Source organism: Caretta caretta, chromosome 2 (genome assembly GCF_965140235.1).
Source record: "Caretta caretta isolate rCarCar2 chromosome 2, rCarCar1.hap1, whole genome shotgun sequence".
Classification (NCBI taxonomy): Eukaryota; Metazoa; Chordata; order Testudines; family Cheloniidae; genus Caretta; species Caretta caretta.
The window spans coordinates 176,051,585-176,076,090 of record NC_134207.1 but is presented as its reverse complement, the minus strand read 5'-3'; the positions used below and the strand labels follow the sequence as shown (position 1 = coordinate 176,076,090).

Genomic DNA, 24,506 nt, shown 5'->3' with positions numbered 1-24,506 from the left:
GTGTTCTCCGACTGGTTTATGAATGTTATAATTGTTGACATCTGATTTTTGTCCCTTTATTCTCTTACATAGAGACTGTCCAGTTTGACCAATGTACATGGCAGAGGGTCATTGCTGGCACATGATGGCATAGATCACATTGGTAGATGTACAGGTGAACGAGCCTCTGATAGTGTGGCTGATGTGATTAGGCCCTATGATGGTGTGCTCTGAATAGATATGTGGACACAGTTGGCAACGGGCTTTGTTGCAAGGATAGGTTCCTGGGTTAGTGGTTCTGTTGTGTGGTGTGTGGTTGCTGGTGAGTATTTGCTTCAGGTTGGGGGGCTGTCTTTAGGCAAGGACTGGCCTGTCTCCCAAGATTTGTGAGAGTGATGGTCGTCCTTCAGGATAGGTTGTAGATCCTTGATGATGCGTTGGAGAGGTTTTAGTAGGGGGCTGAAGGTGATGGCTAGTGGCGTTCTGTTATTTTCTTTGTTGGGCCTGTCCTGTAGTAGGTGACTTCTGGGTACTCTTCTGGCTCTGTCAGTTTGTTTCTTCACTTCAGCCGGTGGGTATTGTAGTTGTAAGAATGCTTGATAGAGATCTTGTAGGTGTTTGTCTCTGTCTGAGGGGTTGGAGCAAATGCGGTTGTATCGTAGAGCTTGGCTGTAGACAATGGATCATGTGGTGTGGTCTGGGTGAAAGCTGGAGGCATGTAGGTAGGAATAGCGGTCAGGAGGTTTCCGGTATAGGGTGGTGTTTATGTGACCATTGCTTATTAGCACCGTAGTGTCCAGGAAGTGGATCTCTTGTGTGGACTGGTCCAGGCTGAGGTTGACGGTGGTATGGAAATTGTTGAAATCATGGTGGAATTCCTCAAGGGCTTCTTTTCCAGGGGTTCAGATGATGAAGATGTCATCAGTATAGCGCAATATAGCGCAAGTAGAGTAGGGGCATTATTTCTCCCCCCCCCCACTGTTCCTCAGACGTTCTTGTTAACTGCTGGAAATGGCCCACCTTGATTATCACTACAAAAGGTTTTCTGCCCCCCCCCCCCCCCGCTCTCCTGCTGGTAATAGCTCATCTTAAGTGATCACTCTCCTTACAGTGTGTATGATAACACCCATTTTTTCATGCATTTTTTCAGTGTGTATATAAATCTCCTCACTGTATTTTCCACTGAATGCATCCGATGAAGTGAGCTGTAGCTCACGAAAGCTGATGCTCAAATAAATTGGTTAGTCTCTAAGGTGCCACAAGTACTCCTTTTCTTTTTGTGAATACAGACTAACACGGCTGCTACTCTGAAACCTGTCATTATGCAAGGCACTGCATTTAGCCATATGGAGTGGAAATCTATCAACTTCATGAAAAAACTCGTACAGATACAGACAGACATCATCTTCCTTTCCAAATGCAAACAGATGGACATCGTACCAAAAGGACTGAAGGTAAAAAATCCATTACAATCTACATTCCCTACAGACTATGCTGACAGCTTGTGTCACACGCTCTCAGAGAAACTGCGGAACCACCTGATCAACATCCTCTACAGCAAACAGGGAAAGATTAAGAATGAGCTCTCAAAACTGGATACTCTCATAAAAGAACAACCTTCCACACAAACTTCCTCGTGGCTGGACTTTACAAAAACTAGACAAGCCATTTACAACACACACTTTGCTTCTCTACAAAAGAAAAAGGACACTAAACTATCTAAACTACTACATGCCGCAAGAGGCCACAGCAATGGTTCCCTTAACCCACCCAGCAATATTGTTAATCTATCCAACTATACTCTTAGCCCATCAGAAGAATCTGTCCTATCTCGGGGCCTTTCCTTCTGCCCCTCCACCCCCCACGAACATAATACAGTTCTGTGGTGACCTAGGATCCTATTTTCGACATCTCTGACTCAAGGAATATTTCCAACACACCTCTAAACAACATACTAATCCACAGAGACCTTCCTACCAACACTACAAAAAGAAGGATTCTAGGTGGACTCCTCCTGAAGGTCGAAACAACATACTGGACTTCTACATAGAGTGCTTCCACCGACATGCACAGGCTGAAATTGTGGAAAAGCAGCATCACTTGCCCCATAATCTCAGACGTGCAGAACACAATGCCATCCACAGCCTCAGAAACAACTCTGACATCATAATCAAAAAGGCTGACAAAGGAGGTGCTGTTGTCATCATGAATAGGTCGGAATACGAACCAGAGGCTGCTAGGCAGCTCTCCAACACCACTTTCTACAAGCCATTACCCTCTGATCCCACTGAGGGTTACCAAAAGAAACTACAGCATTTGCTCAAGAAACTCCCTGAAAAAGCACAAGAACAAATCCGCACAGACACACCCCTGGAACCCCGACCTGGGGTATTCTATCTGCTACCCAAGATCCATAAACCTGGAAATCCTGGACGCCCCATCATCTCAGGCATTGGCACCCTGACAGCAGGATTGTCTGGCTATGTAGACTACCTCCTCAGACCCTATGCTACCAGCACTCCCAGCTATCTTTGAGACACCACTGACTTCCTGAGGAAACTTCAATCCATCGGTGATCTTCCTGATAACACCATCCTGGCTACTATGGATGTAGAAGCCCTCTACAGCAACATTCCACACAAAGATGGACTACAAGCCATCAGGAACAGTATCCCCGATAATGTCACGGCAAACCTGGTGGCTGAACTTTGTGACTTTGTCATCACCCATAACTATTTCACATTTGGGGACAATGTATACCTTCAAATCAGCAGCACTGCTATGGATACCCGCATGGCCCCACAGTATGCCAACATTTTTATGGCTCACTTAGAACAACGCTTCCTCAGCCCTCGTCCCCTAATGCCCCTACTCTACTTGCACTATATTGATGACATCTTCATCATCTGGACCCCTGGAAAAGAAGCCCTTGAGGAATTCCACCATGATTTCAACAATTTCCATCCCACCGTCAACCTCAGCCTGGACCAGTCCACACAAGAGATCCACTTCCTGGACACTACGGTGCTAATAAGCGATGGTCACATAAACACCACCCTATACCGGAAACCTCCTGACTGCTATTCCTACCTACATGCCTCCAGCTTTCACCCAGACCACACCACACGATCCATCGTCTACAGCCAAGCTCTACGATACAACCGCATGTGCTCCAACCCCTCAGACAGAGACAAACACCTACAAGATCTCTATCAAGCATTCTTACAACTACAATACCCACCGGCTGAAGTGAAGAAACAAACTGACAGAGCCAGAAGAGTACCCAGAAGTCACCTACTACAGGACAGGCCCAACAAAGAAAATAACAGAACGCCACTAGCCATCACCTTCAGCCCCCTACTAAAACCTCTCCAACACATCATCAAGGTTCTACAACCTATCCTGAAGGACGACCATCACTCTCACAAATCTTGGGAGACAGGCCAGTCCTTGCCTAAAGACAGCCCCCCAACCTGAAGCAAATACTCACCAGCAACCACACACCACACAACAGAACCACTAACCCAGGAACCTATCCTTGCAACAAAGCCCGTTGCCAACTGTGTCCACATATCTATTCAGAGCACACCATCATAGGGCCTAATCACATCAGCCACACTATCAGAGGCTCATTCACCTGTACATCTACCAATGTGATCTATGCCATCATGTGCCAGCAATGACCCTCTGCCATGTACATTGGTCAAACTGGACAGTCTCTATGTAAGAGAATAAAGGGACAAAAATCAGATGTCAACAATTATAACATTCATAAACCAGTCGGAGAATACTTCAATCTCTCTGGTCACTCAATTACAGACCTAAAAGTCACAATATTACAACAAAAAGACTTCAAAAACAGACTCCAACGAGAGACTGCTGAATTGGAATTAATTTGCAAACTGGATACAATTAACTTAGGCTTGAATAGAGACTGGGAGTGGATGGGTCATTACACAAAGTAAAACTATTTCCCCATGTTTATTCCCCACCCCCCACTGTTCCTCAGACGTTCTTGTTAACTGCTGGAAATGGCCCACCTTGATTATCACTACAAAATTTTTTCTCCCCCCCCGCTCTCCTGCTGGTAATAGCTCATCTTAAGTGATCACTCTCCTTACAGTGTGTATGATAATACCCATTTTTTCATGTTCTGTATGTATATAAATCTCCTCACTGTATTTTCCACTGAATGCATCCGATGAAGTGAGGTGTAGCTCACGAAAGCTTATGCTCAAATAAATTGGTTAGTCTCTAAGGTGCCACAAGTACTCCTTTTCTTTTTATATAAACATTTGCATTTTTAATACAATGAACTCCTAAGATTCTTAAACTTAATTCCATACGGTTTACCTTAATTTAGTAAGGTTTGTCCAGTATATAGCAGAAATTTGCCATATTTGTCACAGGGGCCATCTCATTATTCACCTTTAAAACCGCCCTCAAAACTCTCCTTTTGCCAAAATGCCTACAAAACACTTAACCACAGTTAGGCTGCTGGTGTGCTATGCTGCCTGCTATGCTGACCAGTATTGTCTCATTGTTTCCTTGTGTTCCCCAGTCTGTCTGTATCCATCTATTGTCTCTTGTCTTATACGTAGATTGTAAGCTTTTTTGGGCAGGAATGGACTTTTTGGTCTGTGTTTGTATAGGACCTAGCACAATGGGGTATTGCCCCATGACTGGGGCTCCTAGGCATTACTTTAATACAAATAGCAATAAATAATGACTGTTTGTTTGTATTGTTTGCAAAGCACCTAGAAAAATAGGGCATCAGTTGTGGCTGGGGCTTCTAGACACTATCAGACTACAAATAATAACAAATAAAAATAAAATTACACAATCAAAATGTCAACAAAACTAAAGGGCTCTCCCTCCTCCACCTCTAGAAGAAAAGAACACCTGCACCCTGCTGTAACCACTCCCTCAGGAAAACATGAGTCAGTAGATAGGCAGTGTTCCCTGAAAAACTGGCTCTGGTGGGAGAGGCAGTCTGCTGATCAGACACATCAGACTTTGAAAAAACAAAATGACTGATACAGTATGCACATACTGAACTCTGAGACTGAGATGGATGTGTCTTCCAAACAACAGATCAAAGAAACCACCCAAGAGGGACCTTTTTTAAGCAATAGCTGTTTGAAAATACTGTCTTTGGAAAAGAAAAGATTGTGAAATAACACATTTGACCTTTGGCTTCACAATCTCTGTGACTTTTCTTCTGTGTAGTCCTTAGGCAATACTTTACTACTGTTACTTTAAACAGTCACTTGCAAAGGGGAAAGTGGTTATGTGTCCTTTTCTGTTCTTGTTTTTTTTAAAGGCCTCAACATATTTTTTATTTAAAATATAGTTCTGCTTACATTCAAAATTTAGGTCTTGTTTAAGTTTGAAGGCTTTTGTGGAAGGAGAATGGGTAGGGTTATGACTCCATGAGTACCAAGGAAATAAAACCTGATTAACACGGGACGAATAATTGTTTTATTCAGCCTGTTTAAGACTCTATTGTTTGTTTGTTAACATCTATTAAGTTAAGACTGAGGGCTTGTCTACGCTTAAAAAATGGTACAGCAGCAAAGCTGCATCTCTTCAGTATAGACGCTACTTAAGCCAATGAGTAGGTAATCCACTTCCCTGAGAGGTGCTAGCTAGGTCAGAAGAATTCTTACCTAGCATTGCATACATGGGGACTTAGGTTGTCTTAACTGCACCTCTCAGGGGTGTGGGTTTTTCACACTCCTGACTGACGTAGTTAAACCGACCTAATTTTCTCGTATAGACCAGGCCTGAGAAACACTTAGGTTGAAGGACATCTTTATTAGAGATTGAATATTCACTCCCTTTTTACTTAAGGTCATAGTTATTGCACATTACACCACTGGGGCTGTGATAAATTCACAATCCACATTTCTGACACCTCCAACAAATCTTCCTGAATAAGTAGGGAAGACCAGATTTCACATTCCTCATATTTCTAAGTAATAAATAAATAAATTGCAGACTTTCTTTATAGTGTGCATTGTAAAACAGCAAACAAAAGGACCCAAACATTTTTCCCTTTAAAACCAGTCAGTATTTAAAAATATATAGGAGTCAAATAAGATTATATTATTGAAGTATGATTGTCATGTAAGAGTTCCAGCATATTCATGTATTTAATTGGGAGCGTACAATGCCAGTTCATCCTTAGTAGGTAGGGTGTTCAGGTTTTAGTTCTAAAACACTAAAAAACTCAATAGGGCACATTCTCATGTTACCTGTAATGTTTGGCCATTTTAGTGTGCATGTTCCAGCTGTATAGCTGGTTTGAGATGTCTGACTCTATACACAGTATAGAGGAGTTGCCCACACAACAGATTCATTCTAAGACTCCAGTTAAGTTAATCACAACAGCAATGTGAATTCCATAAAACTGCAAGCTAATCCAAAGTGATGGAAGTAAACAATTTTAATACAGTGGGGACAAATCAGTAAGCTAAATAAAAATTACAGTGGGGTTGGTGCCATAATAGAACAAAAGCCCCAGATTGCAGGTTGTGAACCATCTATAGTTCTTGTCTATAAGAAAGAAGTACTTGGAATCAAGTTTCTTTTCTAAGAATGTCATCGCTATAACTAGATGACTGTACTTTTTAAATGGTCCATGATCACATCCCTAATCTGATCTTGTAGTCTCGTATGTATATTTAAGTTTATTTAATATGCCATCCTACGTTACTTTCTAAGGCTTAAATTTTCAAAAGTGGCCAGTAATTTTGGTGCCTCAGTTACTGAGTGCTCAACTTGAGACACCCTCGCACTTTTCAGACAGGGCTAAGCACCCACCCTCTGAAAATCAGGTTCCTGTAAGGTGTCTCAAAATATATAGCCCATCTTTTATCTATCTTGTATGGTAATTACAAGGTAACTAACTTAGTTGTGCTCTATCACTAACCATTTTATAGTACTCTTACATTCACAGCCTTTCTAACATGTGATTTATGTCCCCGCATGTCTGTTGTTTCGCTTGTTTTATTACACATATGTAGTTATAAATGATTTCTTGAGATTGTGCGACATGTTTTGAAATATTTACGTCTGTGGTTTCAGTCTTTCTTTTTGAAAGGTTAGAGCAATAAGGGCCAAATTCTGCTAGCAAATACCGGTGCATAATTCCCACAGCTTCAGTGGGAGTTGCTCATACAAAAGCAGTAGCATTTACCAAAATTGATGATGGCTTCAGAAATCACAACCTAATAGAAAATGAACTAAAAATGTCTAATATACTGAAGTGATTAGATTGATGGTTTTTGTGAGTTTTACTGGGGGAGAGGGGTTGGGTGGGAGTGGGTTGATCATGGTAAATGAAAGATTATATGTATGCAGTTGCTTGATTCCAGCAGCTAGGGTTTTAAGAAAAACATCATATATCATAAAAAGAAAAGGAGTACTTGTGGCACCTTAGAGACTAACGAATTTATTTGAGCATAAGTTTTCGTGAGCTACAGCTCACTTCATCGGATGCATTCAGTGGTCACTGAATGCATCCGATGAAGAGAGCTGTAGCTCACGAAAGCTTATGCTCAAATAAATTTGTTAGTCTTTAAGGTGCCACAAGTACTCCTTTTCTTTTTATGGATACAGACTAACACGGCTGCTACTCTGAAACCATATATCATGAGACTTGTGATAATTGCAAGAGTTAGCAGCACTAGGATAGGTAACAAACTGTTCACATATCCCTCATTTCTAGGGACATTACTTGGTGTAATCTGAAAGTTCCCTCTTAAACTATCATTTGAGCAGCTAAAATGGAAATGAAGTATAAAAGTATGTCTACATTGGTGATAAGCGGGATTTTCCATGGATTTCAGCTAGCTCAATTGAGCTAATTTGATTTGGAAAACAAACTTATTTTCCTAGTCTAAACAAGGCCTAAGTGTCTGGTTCAATCCAGTGCTTTAAAGATCATAAAGAATTTACCCCCAACTCTTGAAAACCTAGCTCATTCTGAACTTCTGCTTACAAGGATGGCTAAAGAGTAACACTATTAACCAATGATCATATTTGCTATAGTAATCTCGTACGTGCGCCTTATGGCTGTACCCATTATCAATAACTTCATTTATATTATGCAGAACTTTAAATCTAACATTTACAAAAATGAAAAATGAGGTAACCTAAGGTTTGTGTGGCACAGAGGTGAACTTGGAATGTTCTCATAATGGAACTTTCTCATACTGAAGGAGAGTTGAATACTATGTCACAGTGGGAAACTGGGGGAAAGTTTGCAATGAAGGTTGTAGGGGAATTTCCCCATTTTGGCAGGAAAATTGTTGAGAATTCCACTTTTTGCCAGACATTTTGGGAACACAGCACCTTCCATATTCCTGTAGTCTAGAACTAGATCCCAATTCTTCTAAGTCAGTGGGAGGTTTGTCATTTACTTCAATGGGAATAGAACTGAAAGTTGAATTTTGGACTTCAAATTAGTTTCCAGCATCCCTTAAGGAAACTGTAGTCTCAGTACAGTAGACGCTCATTAGTAGCAACATATCAATGCCCTTTTGCTATGTTGCTCCTAAGCAGCTATTGTTGTTATGGGGAGTGTCGACAATTCACAGTAGGGAAAGGGTTCCCCAGGGATGGCTGCTCTTAGAAGGTGTTGCTGCAAACGAGTGTCTACTATATTTCATTCTGTACTCTGGAAAGAACACAGAGAAACTTTTTATGTTAAAAAGTATACTGTAAGGACACTTCTATTATTTCTGCATGGTTAACCCTCCCAGATTTTATATTTTAGCCATACTGCTTGAATACCTTTTAATCATGTACCAGAATACATCTTTTAAGGAAAGTATTTGCAATGTTTTCCAGTCCTTGTGTGACAGCAGCCAAGCTTCTATGACTTCTCATTACATTCATTTACTATATTGCCCAACTGTGAGAGGATATAGGTCTTGTCCTACTAATCTGAGGAATATTAACAAATTAATCTCTGATATTAGTTGTGCTCTGCTGCAGAAGCCTTCCTAGTGTTTCATTTGGAGCACTTATGATTGGATATCTGTGTACATGAGTGCAAAGGTACTGAATGTAAGATTATTAGAAACTCGGGATTAAATAGTCTACATCTACAATGTAAAACCTTGCAGCAATCTCACTTAAGGAACAATAAAATGTCATCTTTACATAGTGCTATTCGCAATGTTGTAACATCAGTAGTTTCATAAGAACAAAATTAAATTCTTAGATTCTTTTATTTGGAAGTGTAGTATGTGTATGTTTCAGCATATACCATAAAGAAAACTAACTAGAATTATATGATTTTTTTTATTTTTATTTATTTTGGTGGGGAGTTTCTCACTTCCTTTGCTGAACTCTCAGGATTTGTCTCCTAACCGTTCAGTCCACATTCCAGCTACTATCTATTGTGGCCCAGGAGGATAGGTTGAGACAATGAAGAGTGCTCATGATTTGCAGGAAAGGTGATTCCTGAGTGGCATGAGCTGTTGATTTTCTTTGCAGCTGTTGAGAGTGCCACCCCTGTAGCATTCCTAGTCTTTGCTGCCTGAGAAATGATATGCCTGCATCAGGAATCAATCCCACTTATCAGCACAGAATCTTGCCAATTGACTACAAGGCCAATCCTTTCATTTTGCTTCTAACTTGTACAATTATTCCCATCAGTGAAGCTAAATGCAATAGGATACATTAATGTACAATAAAACTACACTTTTAAATGCACAAAGGTCAGGAAATGGAAAAATAAAGGTCCTAGTAACATGAATTTGCCCCATTGCACATATATAATAGCTCTGATATATGGACATAGTGGGCCAAATTCTGTTTCTGTTAAGAGATTCCATCCCATTTCAAGTCTGTTGCATATTGTTATATCTCTCTGAGACGTTCTCAGTCTCCTTATAAATGTCTCCAGTAGCAGCGGTTCCACTTGCCCCTGGGTGGTGTGTCACAGGGAAGTGGGGTCATTAGATTACTGAAACCCTAACAGTTACCTGTGTCATGCTGAAAAGTAATTCCTTTTTTAATCTCAGAACTATTTTTCAACTTTAACAACTAGTTCTAATGACATAGATACATATGGAAATAGCAGCACAGGTTCCTGAAGTGCTGGTTTTCTTTTAAATAGGTGAATTTGTAATTGTCCCTAGAAATAATAGTTAAAACCACACTGAAGATGAAAAAAAATTATCCATTTATTAAGTATTATTAGTATTATATTTGAAAGAACACAATGAGTAAGAATGCATACTATATAGCCATTAAAATTCAGAAATGAAAAGTGTCTGCAGAACCACTATTCCTTAGAGGATGTTGTCACAAAAAGTCAAATAGCCTTTGAAACCACAGACTTGTTGATGCATATATAATGCGTTAGCTAACTAATGCTAATGATGCATATTTATCTGGAGGAATGAGTAGAGCTGATTGGGAATATTTCACCAATATATTTGTTGTTGGAAAATTCCCATTTGCCAAAATTGGAAACTTTTAATGGAAATATCTGTTTCAACTAAACTTTCTTCAGGAAGGTTTCTCAGATCCAGGTTGGAATTTCTGGTGAGAGAGAGAGAGACCTCAGAACAGTCCAGTGGTTAGGACACAGGTGAACAGCTAATAGCCTGGTGGTTAGGGTACTTACTGGAATGCGGAAGATCCAGTCTAAAGTCCCTGCTATGTCTAATTCAACTTGGGTCTCCAACATCCCAGGTGGTGCCCTGACTGCCTAGCTATTCTGGGGTTCTTTCTCAATAACCCTTGTTGGAACTGTTCCCTCTGTATAAATAATTAAATATTATTTGGGCAAGAAAGAGACTGACTCTGGGATATGGGAAAACCAGCTTCAAGTCCCTACTCTGAATTAGGCAGACTATCACTTGGGTTTTGCATATCCCAACAGAGTGCCCTAACCACTGGTCTATTGGCTATTCTGGGGTAGGTGGATCAGTCTCTCTGTTTTTCTGCCAACGTTTTTGAAAGGTCTCAGTTTTGTCCTGATGAGGAAAAAACGCAAATTCCAAATCCTCAACATATTTGGGGAAACAGAATTTTTCTGGCCATCCCTCATAATGAGCTTGAAACTCTTGGTGTTGGTGTCTCACCATCACAGACTGGTGATTGTCTCAGGTTGTGCCATAGTTAGAGCATATGGATCCTATGCTGAGTGACAGAAACGTTTATTGGGTTTACGTTTATTGACTGAAACTTAGTAAATACCATCACCTTTCCCGGAACTACACAATAGGTTAAAAATATTGTTTACTGCATGTGAGAAACTATAGGTTTTTTTATAGACAAATGATGCATTTGCTAGTTACACATTCACAATAAAATTAGATCCAAGTCCTTTTCTGGCCTTGTGTATAATGGCGTTATCCTCACAGTGAGGCCTATTTAAGTGAACACACCTTCCTGTTAACATACATAAATAAATACACTGTTTAAAAAAAAAAATCCAAGAGACTTAACATGGTGTGTAGCATGTGGTGCTACCTAAGCAACGCTGTAAACTATTCTCTGTATTCCTTCATTCCTGCCCACTTGTCAAGGGTTACTGTCTTCCTCCCTCTGCTCCTGCTTTTGTATACCTGTCCCTTGCCCCTATTTTGCCTTCTGTGTTGTAGCTTTAGGGCCCAGTCCTGCAAACACTTACTATGAGGAGCAGTGTCCACACTGTGAATGAGTCCCCAGTGGGCCTGATTATGGTATTAAACACTGTGCTCTGTGTTTGCAGGATTGGGCCACTATATTGTAAGTGTTTGGGGACAGGGTATGTAAATGGCTTATCATACTTTGGGTGCTGTATAAACAATAAAACTGCAAACTGTTTGAGGCAGGGACTGTCTTTTGTTCTGTGTTTGTACAACACCTTGCAAAATGGGGTCATGGTCCATGACTAGAGCTCCTAGGTGCTACCACCATAGTAATACTAATAATTAATTATCTTGCTGTTTTTCCAGTTATTCAAAGTAGTCTGCTTTATTAGTCAATAAAATATCTTTCATACTGTATTGTACTTATGGTACAAGGCTGTGAATAGGATTCAGAATTAAAATATTGTTTTTATTCACAGAATTATTTTTTCCCCCTCTTAAACTTAAAGCATTTCAGTTCAAATGGATTTGTCTCCTGATCATGTGAAAAGGCCCTTCTTATGGCAGAGGAAACTGTGAAGAGCTCTCTGGTCTTGTATCAGATGAGCTGGACAGCATGTCTGGAGGCAGGTGGATAATGAGAGGAATACATGAGGGACTGAGTGATTTGAATGGCAGAGCTGATTTTTTTTGGGAGAGAGCAGGTGAAGAGAAACAGCAATGGTGTCTGAAAGTAAAACAACAAGCAGTGTTTCACAGTGGGCTTGTCTTCACTTCAGAATAACTTGAGTTATAACACAAGTGTTGCCCCATCCTGAGTCTTGTCCACACACACAAGCCCTTAACTTCAGTGCGGTGGTGCTTTTCACTTGGGTTGGCTGGCTCGAGTTTAGAGTAAAGGATAAAATCAAGTGAGAACAATTTGCTGGCTGCTAGCACAACCATTCTGCAGTCTGGACACAAGCTAATGCCACTGGTGTGATGGTAGTCCTCCAGGGCCTTCCCACAATTCTCCTGTGTTCCCAGAAAAGACAGACACACTCTCCCACAGTTACTAGGAAAATATTCAAAAAGCAGCTCATCTTACAGCAATGCTAGGAACCATGGGATGTGCCCCCTGAAGCCTTACTGCTGCACATGAGTGAGTGCAGCACCATGGGAGGTGCAGCAGCTCAAGTGTAATTTCACAGTGTGGCTGCTCTCACTCGAACTAGGGTAACTGGAGAGAAATAATTCAGTTTACTCTGCCACGAATACATATCCATTATGGCTGAAGGGGTCATTCGTTTTTTGTGGCAGGAGTACTTTGGATCTCAATCTGGGAGGAGAATTTCTTTTTGAACACTGGCTGGTATCTCAAAGTGGTGGAAATTGTTCTTTATGGGGAGCATGAGCTTAAATATATCCCTGTGTAAACTCCACTGGAAATTACTTCAGCGATGAATTTAGCTGATGGTGTTTGAAAGAGGATGGAGTTTCTATTAATTTAGAAGAGAGTGGATCTCTAGTAGTCTTTGCCCCATCCCATGGCCTGAAGTGTATGTGTGGGTGTGTAGAGAAATGAACCACCATCTGTTTCTCCACAAAATCTCTATTACAGAAGAGCCTGGTTACACAGGGGAACCTCATGTGTATCTTGCATTTACAGCTGTCTCCATAGACATGATTAATCAATAAAAAGTTTGATACATGATATGCCTCTCCTGTAGAAAAAAATTCTGTATCTCTTGTTTCACAGTCATGTGTGAAGAGACTGTGTTCATTCATTGTTTTTTTTATTCCAGTGTACCTTTTTATATGCCCCTTCTAAGCTGGCACATAAAATTCAACAATGTGTATTCTAAATAATATTCTTTCCTTTCTGCCCCTTCACAGAATCTGTACCAAAACAGGTTCCTAGGCCTGGCTGCCATGGCGTCTCCATCTAGGAACTCACAGAATCGGCGCCGGTGTAAAGAACCGCTCAGATACAGCTACAACCCTGACCAGTTTCATAACATGGACATCAGGAACAACTCCCATGAGACGGTAACCATTCCACGGTCCACCAGTGATACTGACCTGGTCACTTCAGACAGCCGATCTACTCTAATGGTCAGCAGTTCGTATTATTCCATAGGACATTCACAGGACCTAGTGATCTATTGGGATATAAAGGAAGAAGTAGATGCAGGGGATTGGATCGGCATGTATCTCATTGGTAAGTCCTGCCTGCCTTTGCATTTCCAATAGCTTTTATTTTTTAATTTTGAGTGCATTAGTGAACAGTAAAGTAAGGGGCAAACAGAACTTTCTTGGTCTAACATCGGCAAGCTTATATACATAGTTCTTCAAAGGCCTCTTTGTCCTAAATTGTCACGCAGTCCTGATCTTCTTTTGCCTGAGTAAGCATTGATTAGGATCTTTAGGGTTCTGTCTACACCAGAGGTGGGCAAACTATGGCCCGCGAGTCACATCCGGCCTGCGGGACCGGCCTGCCTGGCCTTTGAGCTCCCAGCCAGGGTGGCTAGCCCCCGGCCCCTTCCCCGCAGCCTCAGCTTGCTGTGCCTCCAGTGCTCTGGCCAGCAGGGCTGCGAGCGCCTGCTGAGCAGTGCGGCGGCATGGCTGGCTCCGGCCAGGCAGCGAGGCTGCCAGACATGCTGCTCTGAGCGGCATGGTAAGGGGGCAGGGAGCAGGGGGTTGGATAAGGGGAGGGGGTACCAGGGAGGGGAGTCAGGGGATGGTTGGATGGGGCGTAGGTTCTGCGGGGGGGTGGTCAGGAGATGGGGAATGGGGGGGGGTTGGATAGGCGTGGGAGTCTCAGGGGGCCTGTCAGGGGGAGGGGTTGTGGATAGGGGAGAGGGCAGTCAGGGGACAGGGAGCAGGGCGGATTGTATGGGTGGTGGGGTCCTGGCGGGGGGTGATTAGGGATGGGGGTCATGGGAGGGGACGGTCAGGGGACAAGGAGCGGGGGGGTTGGATGGGTGGGAGGTTCTGAGGGGAGCAGTCATGGGGTGGATAGGGGGCGGGGGCTAGGCTGTTTGGGGAGGCACAGCCTTCCCTACCCGGCCCTCCATACAGTTTTGGAACCCCGATGTGGCCCTCAGGCCAAAAAGTTTGCCCGCCCCTGGTCTACACTGTGGACAGTTTCCCAAAATTTCAAACTGGTTTGATTTTAAAGCAGTTTGAATTTTTGGGGAAATGTCCCCAGGCTAGACAAAGCCTAGGATTCCAAGCATCTACCAGTGCAAGTCCTTACTCATCTGAGTAGTCTTTACTGCAGTGAGACTACTCACACCATTAAGCATTATGCAAGCTTATAAGGTTTTGCAGAAACAGAGCCTTAGCCCTTTGAAAAGCAATGAGCAGAATGTCTTTTCTCTGTATAACTAAAGAATACTTAGATATGAGTAATAAAAATTAGTAACAACGGACGCATACTTCACTTCTTTTCTTCAGTACAAAATGAAGATTTTTAAATACTTCATTTAAAAAAGAATGGTTAGGAAATTTAAAATCTTTGCGCAGGATTCAGAACAGATACACTGAGGGCTTCATCCTCCAATGTACTGAGCACTCAGATCTGATCCAGTGATGCACTTAAGCATGTGGTTAAAGTTAAGCACATGAGTTGCCCTATTGGCTTAAATGGGGATACCTCATAGAATCATAGAAATGTAGGGCTGGAAAGGAACTTGAGAGATCTAGTTCAGGGGTTCTCAAACTGGGGCTCAGGAGGTCACGAGGTTATTACATGGGGAGCTGTCAGCCTCCACCCCAAACCCCGCTTTGCCTCCAGCATTTATAATGGTGTTAAATATATAAAAAAGTGTTTTTAATATATCGGGGGGGGGGTTGCATTCAGAGGCTTGCTATGTGAAAGGGGTCACCAGTACAAAAGTTTGAGAACCACTGATCTAGTTCATCCCTCTCCGCTGAGGCAGGATCTAGTATACATAGGCCATCTGACAGGTGTTTGTCTAACATGTTCTTAAACTCATGTGCTTAAAGTGAAGTACATGCTTAAGTGCTTTATTGGATATGTCCAGAATGCTCAGTACCTTGAAGGAGCAAGTCCGAAGAAACATACCAGCACAAAAAACAAATGGTCACTTACACCAAAAATCACACCTCACGCAGGTTACTTCCAGTCCCAAGGGACCAGTCACTAACCCCAGAGCAATCGGTAACCTAGATCTCATATCAAAGACAAGACCTGTAGCCAATCCTGTAATAAACTACCAAAAGCTTTATTAACTAGAAAAAAGAAATGAGTTATTTACAGGTTAAAGCAAGCAACCATATACACACAAATGAGTGATCATCTGAATCCTAAGAGTGACAGAGTTGTGATCTGTCAATTCAAAGTATCTTTCAGGGTGGACCCGGGGTAACCCCATGGATCTCTGCTTCAATGTCACGCTGTCTGGAGTGGCTCACAACTGTGAATGCTTCCAGACAGCGTGACACAACTCTAACAGGATTATGCCACTACAATACAAGAGACTGTCTACTCTGCATTTAATACAGCAGAATCCTGGTCATCGGAGCTGTTTAACATGGTGCACTGGCTAATCAACCCAGATTCCATACCCCCGATACTGGACCCAAGCATCAACCACTGTGAAGAGCTGTCAGTGTACCCCGCTGTTAAAATCAACTGAATATATCTGGAGCTAGTTGGGAAAGGAAATTCTACCTCTGACCAGATTGCAATATCCACCTCACCACCCAAGCTGAGTTTGGACCCATCACACATTCCGAAGGTCAGGAAGCTCTGAAAATATAACAGCCACAACCAGTTAAACGAATCCATGCTGGATGCCAGTACTAATGGACATGGTCAGTGGCTCCTTCAGAGCACACTTACCAGCCTCCTTGAAAAATGCAATAGTTTGTCCAGGGCTCAAGAAGCTGTCAGTCAACCCTGAACTTCAACTACGGTTCTGTCTCCAACCTCCCATTCCTGGTCAAAATAAATTGGAAAGTAGTAATCACCAAAATATCAAACCCACAAAACCCTAAGCAGTTTTCATCCCAAAAAGGAAAATGTGCCAGGGACTCCCTGAAGCTTGCCGGGAACTGCACTATTGCTGTCCGCTTTACATGGAAGGTGCTCAGATACTGCAGTGATGGACAGCAGTATAAAACCCTAAGACACAGAGATTCTAGGTACATAGTACAATAGTGCTGGGAATGTGTTTTTGTATACTTTGAATATGAAACATAGAATGGTACATTTTTCTGGTACAGCAACCTGACAGTTACCCTTGTAGTAGCTAGTAAATTACAAATTAACTTGTTACACAGTTAATCCATGGGAGGGGAAAATCCATGGATTCTTGTGGAGTAGGTTTTTCCCTGGATTTATAGATTCATAGACATTAAGGCCAGAAGGGACCATTATGATCATCTAGTCTGACCTCCTGCACAACACAGGCCACAGAATCTCACCCACCCACTCCTTCAAGAAACCTCTCACCTATGTCTGAGCTATTGAAGTCCTCAAATTGTGGTTTAAAGACTTCAAGGAGCAGAGGATCCTCCAGCAAGTGACCCGTGCCCCATGCTGCAGAGGCAGGCGAAAAACCTCCAGGGCCTCTGCCAATCTGCCCTGGAGGAAAATTCCTTCCCGACCCCAAATATGGTGATCAGCTGAACCCTGAGCATGTGGGCAAGAGTCACAAAGCTTTCTAGAATCTACATCTCCATGGCAGAAAGAAGAAAGTGTCCGGGCCCTTCTGGATATGAAGGGAACATTCACAATGTAAAATGATACATGGCTGGGTTTCTGAGTTAGCAGCCAGCCAGACTGGAACAAGCATACCAAAAAACCTGTGCACTTCCCCAGTCAACTCAATAGGGGATTAGCCCTGCAGCCTGTTGTCACCACTGAAATGACAGCATTGTTAACCATTTCCATCCTGATGATCATAACCAGAAATGCCCAGTTAATGTGGTTGTGTGTGTAGTTAGGGGGTGGTCTTATATTCTGAGCTTCTTTTTCATTTGAATTCCTGGGAACAAAGCTGAAAGTTTTAAACATGGAAATAGTTTAATGTTATGTTGATTCATGAAGTAACTGAGAAACTGTTTATGCTCTATGGGGATCGTGCAGAGTGTTGTGGTATTTTATTGTTGTTTTTTTATAAAGTTTGGTCCAGCAGCATTAGTATTATTATTTATTGTTTGTGTTACTGTAGCACCTAGGAGCCCTAGTCATGGATGAGGACCCCATTGTGATAGGCAACTGTACAAACAGAACAAAAAACAATCCCTGCCCCAGAGTTTACAATCATTTTCACTTTAATAAATTAGGAAATATCCCTATATGTTTTTGTTGGGTCCTGATGTTGAAATGTTTAGGGAAAATATCTTTTCCCCACCAGCAACACTCACTGAGAAATTTTGGAGATATCTGATAAACCACAAACTTCCAAATAAAGATAGTCCAAACCTTGAAAAGACACAGCATTTGGCAACAAGGAATATCTGGTGGGTAGAAGATATATTCTGATGAAGAAGGTTTCAAGAAGGGAGAAGAGTAAAAAGAGCTAGATCATAGTGGACAAGTATTTAGAGAATGAGACCACTGGATGTTTTTGTGAAGGCATATTCCAGTCAAGTAGTTAAAGTAGATTGAAATGGGAGAGGGGGGCTCTCACCATACCAGCCAAGGATTTGGGGATATTCAGGGAGAATGTTGCTTACTGAAGTCCCGGAGAGAAGTAGCAGTGCTTCCTCTGCTTTTACAGAAGGGGGAAAAGGGGTTCATGCTCTCCTCACCCTGCCCCCCTCACTTGAATCCCTGTTCAGATATTAGCTTATGGCAAATTGGGAGCTCATCTTTATCTAAAACTGGTAAAAGATAAGTTTAGAACTGATATCAGAGTTAATCTCCTTCTACAAGAAAGGGTTGTCATCCATGAGGAGAGGTAGTACAGAATAAGTTAAGAAAATGATGGTCATGTAATTAGTGTCCAGTAATACTATTGGGTATACCTGTTTAAAAAGCTACATGGATTCCAGTGATAACAAAGTGGAGAAGTTAATACATCCCCACAATCAACAGTTGATTTTGTAAATGTATGTGATAGACGAGCATTAGGGTATGTCTACACTACGGAATAAGGTCGAATTTATAGAAGTCGGTTTTTTAGAAATCGGTTTTATAAATTCGAGTGTGTGTGTCCCCACAGAAAATGCTCTAAGTGCATTAAGTGCATTAACTCGGCGGAGCGCTTCCACAGTACCGAGGCAAGCGTCGACTTCCGGAGCGTTGCACTGTGGGTAGCTATCCCACAGTTCCCGCAGTCTCCGCTGCCCATTGGAATTCTGGGTTGAGATCCCAATGCCTGATGGGGCTAAAACATTGTCGCGGGTGGTTCTGGGTACGTGTCGTCAGGCCCCCGTTCCCTCCCTCCCTCCGTGAAAGCAAGGGCAGACAATCATTTCGCGCCTTTTTTCCTGAGTTACCTGTGCAGACGCCATACCACAGCAAGCATGGAGCCCGCTCAGGTAACCGTCACCCTATGTCTCCTGGGTGCTGGCAGACGCGGTACGGCTTTGCTGCACAGTAGCAGCAACCCCTTGCCTTCTGGCAGCAGACGGTGCAATACGACTGGTAGTCGTCCTCATCGTGTCCGAGGTGCTCCTGGCCGCGTCGGCTGGGAGCGCCTGGGCAGACATGGGCGCAGGGACTAAATTTGGAGTGACTTGACCAGGTCATTCTCTTTAGTCCTGCAGTCAGTCCTATTGAACCGTCTTATGGTGAGCGGGCAGGCGATACGGACTGCTAGCAGTCATACTGTACCATCTTCTGCCGGGCAGGCAAGAGATGAGGATTGCTAGCAGTCGTATTGCACCATCTTCTGCCAGGCAGGCAAGAGATGGGGATGGCTAGCAGTCGTACTGTACCATCTTCTGCCGAGCAGCCATGAGATGTGGATGGCATGCAGTCCTTCTGCACCGTCTGCTGCCAGCCAAAGATGTAAAAGATAGATGGAGTGGGTCAAAACAAGAAATAGACCAGATTTGTTTTGTACTCATTTGCCTCCTCCCCTGTCTAGGGGACTCATTCCTCTAGGTCACACTGCAGTCACTCACAGAGAAGGTGCAGCGAGGTAAATCTAGCCATGTATCAATCAGAGGCCAGGCTAACCTCCTTGTTCCAATAACAACGATAACTTAGGTGCACCATTTCTTATTGGAACCCTCCGTGCAGTCCTGCCTGAAATACTCCTTGATGTACAGGCACCCCCTTTGTTGATTTTAGCTCCCTGAAGCCAACCCTGTAAGCCGTGTCGTCAGTCGCCCCTCCCTCCGTCAGAGCAACGGCAGACAATCGTTCCGCGCCTTTTTTCTGTGCGGACGCCATACCACGGCAAGCATGGAGCCTGCTCAGCTCACTTTGGCAATTAGGAGCACATTAACCACCACACGCATTATCCAGCAGTATATGCAGCACCAGAACATGGCAACGCGATACCGGGCGAGGAGGCGACGTCAGCGCGGTCCCGTGAGTGATCAGGACATGGACACAGATTTCTCTGAAAGCATGGGCCCTGACAATGCATGCATCATGGTGCTAATGGGGCAGGTTCATGCTGTGGAACGCCGATTCTGGGCTCGGGAAACAAGCACAGACTGGTGGGACCGCATAGTGTTGCAGGTCTGGGACGATTCCCAGTGGCTGCGAAACTTCCGCATGCGTAAGGGCACTTTCATGGAACTTTGTGACTTGCTTTCCCCTGCCCTGAAGCGCATGAATACCAAGATGAGAGCAGCCCTCACAGTTGAGAAGCGAGTGGCGATAGCCCTGTGGAAGCTTGCAACGCCAGACAGCTACCGGTCAGTTGGGAATCAATTTGGAGTGGGCAAATCTACTGTGGGGGCTGCTGTGATGCAAGTAGCCCACGCAATCAAAGATCTGCTGATATCAAGGGTAGTGACCCTGGGAAATGTGCAGGTCATAGTGGATGGCTTTGCTGCAATGGGATTCCCTAACTGTGGTGGGGCTATAGACGGAACCCATATCCCTATCTTGGCACCGGAGCACCAAGCCGCCGAGTACATAAACCGCAAGGGGTACTTTTCGATAGTGCTGCAAGCTCTGGTGGATCACAAGGGATGTTTCACCAACATCAACGTGGGATAGCCGGGAAAGGTGCATGATGCTCGCATCTTCAGGAACTCTGGTCTGTTTCAAAAGCTGCAGGAAGGGACTTTATTCCCAGACCAGAAAATAACTGTTGGGGATGTTGAAATGCCTATATGTATCCTTGGGGACCCAGCCTACCCCTTAATGCCATGGCTCATGAAGCCATACACAGGCAGCCTGGACAGTGGTCAGGAGCTGTTCAACTACAGGCTGAGCAAGTGCAGAATGGTGGTAGAATGTGCATTTGGACGTTTAAAGGCGCGCTGGCGCAGTTTACTGACTCGCTTAGACCTCAGCGAAACCAATATTCCCACTGTTATTACTGCTTGCTGTGTGCTCCACAATATCTGTGAGAGTAAGGGGGAGACGTTTATGGCGGGGTGGGAGGTTGAGGCAAATCGCCTGGCTGCTGGTTACGCGCAGCCAGACACCAGGGCGGTTATAAGAGCACAGGAGGGCGCGGTACGCATCAGAGAAGCTTTGAAAAACAGTTTTATGACTGGCCAGGCTACGGTGTGAAAGTTCTGTTTGTTTCTCCTTGATTAACCCCCCCGCCCCTTGGTTCACTCTACTTCCCTGTAAGCTAACCACCCTCCCCTCCTCCCTTTAATCATTGCTTGCAGAGCCAATAAAGTCATTGTTGCTTCACATTCATGCATTCGTTATTCATTCATCACACAAATAGGGGGATGACTACCAAGGTATCCCAGGAGGGGTGGTGGAGGAGGGAAGGAAAATGCCACACAGCACTTTAAGCACAGCACTTTAAAAGTTTACAACTTTAAAATTTATTGAATGACAGCCTTCTTTTTTTGGGGCAATCCTCTGTGGTGGAGTGGCTGGTTGGCCGGAGGCCCCCCCACCGCGTGCTTGGGCGTCTGGGTGTGGAGGCTATGGAACTTGGGGAGGAGGGCGGTTGGTTACAGAGGGGCTGCAGTGGCAGTCTGTGCTCCAGCTGCCTTTGCTGCAGCTCAACCATACACTGGAGCATACTGGTTTGGTCCTGCAGCAGCCTCAGCATTGAATCCTGCCTCCTCTCATCACGCTGCCACCACCTTTGAGCTTCAGCCCTGTCTTCAGCCCGCCACTTACTCTCTTCAGCCCGCCACTTACTCTCTTCAGCCCTCCACCTCTCCTCCCGGTCATTTTGTGCTTTCCTGCACTCTGACATTATTTGCCTCCACGCATTCGTCTGTGCTCTGTCAGTGTGGGAGGACAGCATGAGCTCGGAGAACATTTCATCGCGAGTGCGTTTTTTTTTCTTTCTAAGCTTCACTAGCCTCTGGGAAGGAGAAGATCCTGTGATCATTGAAACACATGCAGCTGGTGGAGAAAAAAAAAGGGACAGCGGTATTTAAAAAGACACATTTTATAAAACAGTCGCTACACTCTTTCAGGGTAAACCTTGCTGTTAACATTACATACATAGCACATGTGCTTTCGTTACAAGGTCGCATTTTGCCTCCTCCCACCGCGTGAACGGATTTTGGTTGAATGCCAGCAAACATACACTGCAATGCTTTGTTCTACAGTGATTCCCCAGTACGTGTTGCTGGTCTGGAGTGGTAAAGTGTCCTACCATGAAGGACGAAATAAGGCTGCCCTCCCCAGAAACCTTTTGCAAAGGCAGAACCGCAAATGCCAGGGCAAAGTAATCCTTTCACATGCTTGCATTTAAACCATGTATAGCATTTTAAAAGGTACACTCACCAGAGGTCCCTTCTCCGCCTGCTGAGTCCAGGAGGCAGCCTTGGGTGGGTTCGGGGGGTACTGGCTCCAGGTCTAGGGTGAGAAACAGTTCCTGGCTGTCGGGAAAACCGGTTTCTCCGCTTGCTTGCTGTGAGCTATCTACAACCTCCTCCTCATCATCTTCTTCGTCCCCAAAATCTACTTCCGTATTGCCTCCATCTCCATTGAAGGAGTCAAACAACATGGCTGGGGTAGTGGTGGCTGAACCCCCTAAAATGGCATGCAGCTCATCATAGAAGCGGCATGTTTGGGGCTCTGACCCAGAGCGGCTGTTCGCCTCTCTGGTTTTCTGGTAGGCTTGCCTCAGCTCCTTCAGTTTCACGCGGCACTGCTTCGGGTCCCTGTTATGGCCTCTGTCCTTCATGCCCTGGGAGATTTTCAGAAAGGTTTTGGCATTTCGAAAACTGGAACGGAGTTCTGATAGCACGGATTCCTCTCCCCAAACAGCGATCAGATCCCGTACCTCCCGTTCGGTCCATGCTGGAGCTCTTTTGCGATTCTGGGACTCCATCATGGTCACCTGTGCTGATGAGCTCTGTATGGTCACCTGCAGCTTGCCATGCTGGCCAAACAGGAAATGAGATTCAAAAGTTTGCGGTTCTTTTCCTGTCTACCTGGCCAGTGCATCTGAGTTGAGAGTGCTGTCCAGAGCGGTCAGAATGGAGCACTCTGGGATAGCTCCCGGAGGCCAATACCATCGAATTGTGTCCACAGTACCCCAAATTCGAGCCGGCAACGTCGATTTAAGCGCTAATCCACTTGTCAGGGGTGGAGTAAGGAAATCGATTTTAAGAGCCCTTTAAGTCGAAATAAAGGGCTTCATTGTGTGGACGGGTGCAGGTTTAAATCGATTTAACGCTGCTAAATTCGACCTAAAGTCCTAGTGTAGACCAGGGCTTAGAAAAATTCATCAGTTTGGGGGAAAACATGAATATGGAGTCTGTTAAAATATAGACCTTGTTTATCCAATTGGCAATGGCTAGGCAGCAAGAACATGTGGATTCCTCTGACCCAAGAATGTGCACTTGAAAGGATATAAAATATATTCTGCCTGTGGAAATCAGAGTTTTGTATTGTTGTTAAGCTTGATCTTGAAGCATTGTAACTTCCCGCAAGACTTGCTTCACATGATCCTTATTTCACTCTTTTTCAGCATTATGTATCAGCTATAAAATAAATTGCTTGCTATGTGTAACAGTAGTGTAACAGTTTTCCTAATGTATCTGTTTGTCACTTCTCAGGAGAACTATAACATTTCTAATAAACACAATCCTCCAAAAATATGGCCTCAGTCAAAACCACATGTAAACACACAAAAGTGAGAATCACTACCCTGATTACGCAACTCACTGTTTTTATGTGAAGCCAATACAAATGTCATTTGTCTGAATAGCTAAGATTTACATATTGGTATTTCCTATATCAATAAAAATGTGTTTTAGTGGAAGTCTTGCAACAAGTGAAATATTTGCAGTTACTTATCTGATGGTTTTGTCTTCCTCCTTCACCTCATTTACTGTTAGTATATGTTATGGTACAGAGCCTCTTAGAATTAATATGGACTTCTGGCAGCTGTGTATAGATAAAGAGCTATCTTCTAATTACTGCAGTTGAATTTCAGTCACAACTATATTTCACTGCTTTCATCATATCAGTATCTGCTGTTGAATGGCTCATAAGAAGTACCTAAACTAGACATGGAAATAAACTTTTGGCCTGATGCCTATAAATACTGGTATTAGTCAGTGAATCTATTCGGGGCTAATATTGCGTTAGACATAGACTTTCTTCTTTCAGCAATTTCTTTAGGGAAAACAAAACATTTTAAAAGTTATTTAATAAAAGGTCTTTATGCACAAACACTTTCCAGTCCAATTTCCTGTCTGTATTTTCTTTTAGTCAACCCTTTTCAAGTTTATATGTATATAAAAAGTTCTTGACCTAAATAGTAGTTGAAATTTAGCTTAAACATTTATGATTTTTTTTCCCTCTGATCTAGTCTTTGATTTTATTTCCCCCCAAAAGGCAATTCTTGCTTCAGT

General features: G+C 43.4%; 1 protein-coding gene across 7 annotated transcripts in view; it reads left to right on the top strand.

Annotated features, from left to right (window-relative positions):
* The window catches only part of HECW1 (HECT, C2 and WW domain containing E3 ubiquitin protein ligase 1), a 359,505-nt gene that overhangs the window by 94,045 nt on the left and 240,954 nt on the right, over positions 1-24,506 (top strand). For all 7 annotated transcript variants that reach the window (XM_048839115.2, XM_048839117.2, XM_048839116.2 and 4 more), the window contains one exon: positions 13,452-13,776. In XM_048839115.2, coding sequence (XP_048695072.2) covers positions 13,452-13,776 — 325 coding nt within the window. The remainder of the gene's footprint in view (positions 1-13,451; positions 13,777-24,506) is intronic.